The 7,932-nt window shown below is 38.3% G+C and overlaps 1 protein-coding gene across 2 annotated transcripts; it reads left to right on the top strand.

Moving 5' to 3' along the window:
* The first annotated feature begins 459 nt into the window (after window positions 1-459).
* On the top strand, window positions 460-7,706 carry LOC130100846 (mucin-2-like). Of its 2 annotated transcripts, XM_056266477.1 has the most exons (5): window positions 460-670; window positions 2,128-2,253; window positions 6,280-6,531; window positions 6,715-6,875; window positions 7,298-7,706. In XM_056266477.1, the coding sequence occupies exons 1-5, from the start codon at window positions 580-582 to the stop codon at window positions 7,343-7,345; spliced, it is 678 nt and encodes a 225-aa protein (XP_056122452.1). In that variant the 5' UTR covers window positions 460-579; the 3' UTR covers window positions 7,346-7,706. The 2 variants fall into 2 exon arrangements, with proteins under 2 accessions (XP_056122452.1, XP_056122454.1); XM_056266479.1 differs by lacking the exon at window positions 2,128-2,253 and having other exon boundaries at window positions 464-670.
* The last annotated feature ends 226 nt before the right edge of the window (window positions 7,707-7,932 follow it).

The raw sequence follows: 7,932 nt of genomic DNA, 5'->3' as shown, positions 1-7,932 counted from the left end.
TATAGCCTACAGTTGGCCATATCCAGCTTTATTCGCCTACAAACTATAATCACACAAATCTATAATATGTTATAACAAATCTCAACTATATATTGCGTTTAGATCACCATATGTAAACTATTGCACATCTTTTAACTGCTAAATGTGGAAAATAAGGCATTAAAGTATTATAAACATTAATATCATGAGTTTCTGTAGAGCTGGCCATTGAAACAATGTATTGGCTATTGTGAAAAGCGTTAACTAAATTGACGTGACTTCACTAAAAGTGGGGTTACTACTAGTAGGCCTAACCAGGAAAATACTGGACACAAATGTTTTTACAGTGCACCTTGTGCAAATAACAAACACTACTGTTTGCAGATGTAATATTATATTTGACATTTGCAATATGAAGCTGTGGCAGCATTTTTAGGACGTCATGGCAGGGTATACTATACAAGTGCAAACAATTCTGAAACAATTGAGCAATTATTCATCCCATCGGATGACAGAAACCACCCCCTCTGCCACACGTCCACATCCTGCTACTCAGGATCTGTTGTGTGTCTGTGCTGGGAGCTCAGCTGTACTTTGGACATGTGCTGTTTTATTTTTATGCCTCAAAGCATCACTAAAATGATCTTCTCAATAGTTATTCTTTTGCTTATTTCTGTCACTGCATCACAAGGTAAGACAAAGTGCATGTAGCTTGTAGTTTTCAAGATTTTGCTGTTGATTTAACTTAATATTATAATTTGATATTCAATTAAAAATAAGAGGCCTACATAAGAGAAGCGTTTGATTATGTATGAATTAATTAATAATACAAAATAGAATGTTTTTGTTTCGTTATTCAAATGTGAGTCTTGCAGATACATTTGTTTATTTATTATTATTTTAAAAATCAATTTATGATTCAAGTCAACTAAAGAACACAATCAAACGAAAGAAAGAAAGAAAGAAAGAAAGAAAGAAAGAAAGAAAGAAAGAAAGAAAGAAAGAAAGAAAGAAAGAAAGAAAGAAAGAAAGAAAGAAAGAATCATGCTTGAAATAGTTTATCATTAAATTTTTGCATTCATTTTATTTTTAATCATATATTTAAAAAAATATTCATTCATTCAAATTCCATAGAATCAACATAAATCTTTAAATCGTGAAAACATAAATTCAATTTAATTTAATTTGGCTAATGGTGGAACAAGCAATATTTAAGTAAATATTTAAGTAAAATGTATGCCTATTGGTTTACATAAATTGGATTTATTGACGGTTAATATATAAACCTGGAGATTCAGTTTATTAGTACTAGTACATAAATGTCATTCTTGTTTCATTTATGTATGACTGACAAACATGCATCACATAAATGTATTAGTTAATATTAAAACTGCGTTATCGGAATGGATGGAAAAATTATATGCAATTAAAATATATAATTCTTGAAAATAGGCCTATTTTTAAGTGTTGTTTTTAAAAAATGGTTGTTTTTTGACATTTAAAACGTCAATTGTGTTTTTACTGCACTTTCAGATATTATTTACAAAAGCATTTACACTGCTCTTTGCAATACTTATTTTTGATAAGAAATAATCAGGGTTATACAAAACCCATATAACACACATACTTACTGTATACAAGGAATAGTTTACAAAATTACTTTTAGAAATACTAGTAAAGATTACTAGTAAAATTACTGTTACTATGTAGTTTTTTCCCCAATGGAACACACACACAAAAATAATTGTTACACATATCACAAAATCTCATAAAACAAGCCCATATTACTGGAACACCATCTTCCAAGTCTCCTGAAGCTATGACAGCTTTTGTGTTAGAAAGAAACCAAAATTTTACATCCAGTTTCCAAATTGAAATTTTTATACTTGTCAAATGTGGTCACTATGAACTGTTGTTCTATGTCAATAACTGTGCAAATATTCTTCAACAAAGTCTCCTGTTGTATTCCACTGGAAAAAAAAAAAGTCTTTTGGAAAAACATTAGGATGAGTAAATAACTACTGAATTATCATTTTAGGGTGAACTATTCCATTAACTTGAATCTGAATCTGGCTATTTGATTAGTTTACCTCTCTGCAAAGGCCTTAACAACTACACTGAGCACCTTTATACGTTATACAGATACAGAGACATCCACTGGCATGAGAGACCCTGAAGATACTTCTGAGTCGCTGACTACAACACAACAAATCATCACCACCGTCGACTCAACTGAAACAACATTTTCAAAAAAAACAAACAGCACAGTCACAGGTACAAGATTCAACAGAAACACTGGATTGACTATGATAACTCAAGATCAAGGTCATTTGCACTGTTTCCAGTGCTGTGCTGTATTAGCACATCATTTCAGGTTTCATTTTAGGCTTTAGTATACCTTGGTTTTGTATAGGCCAGGACTTCCCTGGTTACAAAGACATAGAAGCATGAATACTTTCTATATTTAAGGGAGATAATGGCTTAGGGGATGCTACCACTCGGCGGTTTATGTACGTTTTTTTATGGATGCGCCCTGGGTTGACGCTCTGACTCTGGCTAAAGTAATCTGTTGAGTCAATGTATGCTATGCCCACTATGCTTGTGCATATTCTCACCTAGTGAGGAAGGCATTCCCACGGCATAGCAGAGTGGTTATTTGTTCCCCATAACGTCAATCCAAGACCGTAACCATGGTTCCCTGAGAAGGGGAACCTGCCTGCATGTCTCCTTCAGACAAAAATATTGCTGACAAATATTCAGGCGACCCCTTTATACTCACAAGTATGACGTCATGGACTGCCGTTTGCCAAGGGTTTATTGGTATGTGACGTTCTATTAACATGTCACAAATGGTTGCAGTAACATGCATGACAAAACAGATAAGTAATAAACATAGTCTTTTTTAAATTCAACTAAGGAAACACAGGGCTTAAATACACAAAGAGAGTACTCAATGTAAACAGAAACAGGTGTGTGGAACTAATTAACAAACAAGGATACTAACTAGCTGACACAGGCAGGCAGACAGGCAAACAGGGAAACCAAAATACCATGATAATAACACAGAACAAAACAGAACTTAACTGTTATAGTAGCTCGCCCCTTCCGGAAGGCGCATCCTCCCACCGATGATAGTCAAAAAGAAGAGGGAGGGATGGCAAGAGTAGGAGCAGGAGTAGCCAGACCGTGACCCAGAACGCAGCAAGGAGGATGTCCCACGGCAGCGTCGAAGGAGGGAGAAGCCATGCTGGAGACTTGGCTGTCGACACCAGGGGGATGATGGACGGAGATGGAGCCGATAGACATGAAGACCTAGGCGCAGGCAAAGAGCCATCGAGACTGGGCGACATGATGTTCCTGAAGGCCGAGACGAAGCCAGAGTGATGATTGTCTGAGGTAGAGCCGGTGCAACCAAGGGCCAAGGTGGAGCTGGAGGGAAGGCTGAACCAGATGGAGCCGAAAGGCTGGAGAGACGGAGCACCGATGTCCGAGGTGCAGGCAAAGCAACGTCTGACAAGGGTGGAGCCGGAGGGACAAAGGAGCCCAGTAGAGCCGTAAGACCGATGGTTCCAGGTGGAGTGACGGGATCGACGGCTGGAGGCAGAGCAGGAAGCTGAATGGAAACTCTGAAGACACAGGAGACTTGGAGCTGGGCGGAACCAGCAGAGACACAGGAGACTTGGAGCTGGGCCAAACCAATGGAGACAGGAGAATTGGAGCTGGGTGGGACCAGCGGGGCCGGGAGAATCAGTGAAATATCCTCTTCCATTTCCTCAAAAAAATCAGTGGCCAGCTGCAGCTCACTCTCAGATGCGGGAGTGTGGGCAGGGCTTTCCTCCATGCCCTCTTACTCCACGAGCAGCCCCATGATGATGCACGGTGTTGCCAGATCACACACCTGGTCAGACTCACTGCGGGGCTCGGAGATGTATTGCTCAGTCCTTGTTTCTGCCACTGGCTCGTGCATCGTGGCAGGCTCGGGCTCTCCGTCTGCGGTGGGTTCAACATCATGTCCATGCAGCCGGGTGATGGCTGGCTGGGCTCTGGGTCCGGAGTGGGGCTGGTGATGTCGTCCTCAGTGGAGCAGATGGTGAATGCCGATCTGTTATTCACCAGCACCCACTCCACAAATGCGGCAAAATCCTCTCTGGAACTGTTCACTGGCAGGCATGCCTTGTCTTGGAGACTGGTGTGGTAAAAATAAAACACAAGAGCGAGTGGTCCAGATAGTCCGTTAGGTCTAAAATCCAGATCTAAAAAGTCCCTTGAATGGTCCTCCAGGGATTGGTCCTTCTGCTCCAGGCATAGTAGTTGGACTGCGAATAGGTCCATTAATGAGGGAGAGAGGGAAGAAGAAAAAAAAACTTAGCAAAAAAGAAACTACTTTAGGTCTGGATTCTGTCAATAATGGTTGTAGTAACGCGAAGGAACTAAGCAACAAATACAGCCTTTTTTAAATCCACAATGGAAAACTCAGGAGATCATAGGAGTAAACACAATCACTTTTAACATAGACGATACCGCATACAGGAACTAAGGAAACACAGGGCTTAAATATATGAGGAGAGTAATCAATGTTAACAGAAACAGGTGTGAGGAACTAATTAACAAACAAGGTAAAACAAGGGAGCACAGGCAGGCAAACTGGGAAACCAAAACACAGATCGAACCATTATACTAACAGAAAATAACTGTTGCACATTAAAGGGGTCATATAATGGTACATGCACTTTTACAAGTTGATTGTACTGAAATGTGTGTTGGCAGTGCCTGTACACAACCATCATAAAATGATAAAAATCCATCCAGTGTTTTTGTTTTAATCTCCTTATATGTTTTCCCCTGCCTCAAATCAAGCCGTTCGACCGTGTGACGTCACACGCTCGGAAGCCCCTCCCACGATTGTTGATTGACAGGAGCGTTTCAACACAGACCCGCCCTCGCTCGTGAGGTCATTGTTGATATGCTGGAGCACTGTCTATGAGCAGAATGGCGTCTAAGCGATTGTGGTGTTCTGTTCTTGGGTGTAATAACGAACACAGCAGTCATTTTAATGTTCCTAAATCCGAACCGCTGAAGACGCAGTGGCTGAGTTTGTTTTCGAAGGGAATATTCCCCACGAGCAACGTCAATGCTTTCATGTTTGAGCGAATCATTTCACACACCAGACTGCTTTATAAACGAGGATCAGTATAAAGCTGGATTTGCTAAGAAGCTGCTCATGAAAAAAGGATCGGTACCAGATATTCGTGTTCCTGCTGAATCTCCAGATGAACGGAAGTGAGTGTAACGTTTTATTAAACTTTATATTAATATATTAATCTTTGCAAATCGCTAGCTGCACACTTCACAATGAACGCGACTAAGGTTTACACTCAGGGTACATTACGGCATGTTTTATGTATGACGTTCTCAATATAATTCATAATCCCACGTTTATACTGAACAACGCGTTATGGTTATTGTGTTATTGTGTTACAAACGGTGTACGCACAGAACAGAGAGGCGGGGTGAGCAAAGCTCATTATCATTTAAAGTCATATGCACTGAAACGGCGTGCTGAAAACAGAGCTGTTTTTGACCAGGTAAAATAAGTGTTTTCTTACAATACTAATGAGAATTTTTAATTAAAGTATATTACAAACTTTTAATTTAGACCCTAAAGACTCATATTAGCTTGTACAAAAATGGCATTATATGACCCCTTTAAGGAAACTAGACATTTTTATGTTCTTAAAATGTTACAAATCAACATTTTGTTCTAATAAAAATTAAGTTGAAAGAATGTTTCAGGAACATCATAATAACCTTAAACTCGTCATGAAATCAAAATTGACCCTATTTACTTTATTAGCACACATTACTATTCTTGTGGTGAACAATTAATCTGTGCAAAAAAAAATTTGTGGAGGTAATCTGAGCGAGGGATGGAGAGGAGGTGCGCTAAAATAAAACCCTGCCTCTATTCAGTATTCAGTTTCACTTCGATATATGTATATATATATATATATGTCACAACACTGAAGTAAAGTCGGTTGCAAATTCCGGTTCACGGGGACTTAAAAAAACAAACAAAAAAAAGTTCCAGCAACACTTTTTAACGTGTTTTTTTTTTTAGCGTTTTAACGTTCCCATTACCAATTTTTTTTGGAAAACATTCTCAGAACAATTATTTTTTAGCTGGGTTAACTGTAATAAACTGTAGACCTACTAGATGCATGGCTTTCTAACCAGATTTACATATCACAGCACAATGTATTAACTTCCTATGTATTATTAACACTTTTATACTAACTACAGAGACAGTAGAACCTAACAGTCCAAGAACCCAGACACCCACTGACATGACTTCTGGAGATACTTCTGAGACACTGACTACAACACAACAAACCATAATTCAACAAACAACAACGGATGTTACAAACAACACTCAGACAACCTCTTCACAATCTACTTGGATGCCCCGGAAATCTCTTCTGACAACGTCCGAATCTGCGATCACCACCGTCAACTCAACTGAAACATTTTCAGAAAAATCAAACAACACAGCAGGTAGAAGATTCAACACAAATACTGTATAGACTGAGATAACACAAGATCAAGGTCATTTGCACAGTTTCCAGAGCTGTGCTGGATTAGCACTTCATTTCAGGTTTCATATCGGCTCAAGTATACCTCCGTGTTTGTTGATTTATATATTATGTAATGTGGTTGGTTTATCTCTGTCTTTTATAGCTCAGGGAGACAGAGAAGGACAAGATGTGGCAGTAAATCCAGGGCTCATTGCAGTTCTGTGTATTTTCTGCATTGTGATGGCTGTAGTTGTTGTGATTGTGATAGTGAAGGCTGTTCGCTGCAGAAGGCCACATTTTGAGAGGCTTGATGATGTATCAATGGTGAGTCTCAAATGTAGTTCTGTACAAACATCAAAGTTTCCTTATTATTCTGCATTTTATTCTGGCTGTGAATTTTTGGCAGCCCATGGTAAAAGTTTTATCACACTAATGGTAAAGTTCTCAATATACTATGATTTGGAGTCAGTCTGTCAAACCCAACATTCACAATTTCAAATATGTTTTAGGCAATGACATTTGAACCAAATAGTCTATAATCAAAACTCCTTCAGCAAAATGGGCTCAGATCTTCTTACAAACAATCTTCACAAACTGGACATTATAATGTACATCCCATTGGTGTGTTTAGCACCAATAAATAAATAACAATTTAGCAATTTAGTTTCATATATAAATATATATAAACCTTATTATGGTTAGGAGGATATAATACAGTAACTTATTTTTACTTTTTCTTTTAACAGGGCAAGATGAGTGAGGACACACCATTTGCCCACTACCCTCCAAAATAAAGGGCAGCCTCTGTCTCAGTAAACTGCATAGTTATGCCTCTAATATTTTTCTTGTTTGTTTTGAAATGAAATGCAACATTTTAATCTATAGACTTGATGTGCAATACCCAGTGTCTTTAGGAAATATGGTAATGATGTGCTTAATTTTTTTCCTTAAAATGCCACAACCCACAACAAACCTTTAGCCAAATGAAGAAATCAACCTGTTATGTCCTAGATTTTTTATTGATTTTATTTTTTGTTTTTGTGTTAATTAATTGCCCTTTGCAATTCCTTTTGATAAAAGCTATACTTTATGCTAAATGAATACATGTCATTTTAATGTAAAATATCCATAAGGATAAACGCACTCTGAAGACCACCTTGTTGTGTCAAGAACATTTGTACTGTCAATATTTGTCAGACACTATGGGGTGTGACATTTTCAGCTTGTCCTCCAGATGGCGACCAAATTGCTCGCAAGCTGTTGTGTATAATGTGGTTATAAAGACCTGGGCCCGTATGTATAAAACTTCTAAGAAATGATCTTAAGAATAGTGTTAAGCTTTGACTTAAGTGTAAAAAAATACTTAGTAAAGCGTATGACT

Source organism: Rhinichthys klamathensis, unplaced genomic scaffold (assembly GCF_029890125.1).
Source record: "Rhinichthys klamathensis goyatoka isolate OS25496 unplaced genomic scaffold, OSU_Roscu_1.1 h1tg000249l_1, whole genome shotgun sequence".
In the NCBI taxonomy this organism is placed as follows: domain Eukaryota; kingdom Metazoa; phylum Chordata; class Actinopteri; order Cypriniformes; family Leuciscidae; genus Rhinichthys; species Rhinichthys klamathensis.
The sequence above is the reverse complement of the archived record's forward strand: the minus strand, read 5'-3'. Positions and strand labels throughout refer to the sequence as shown.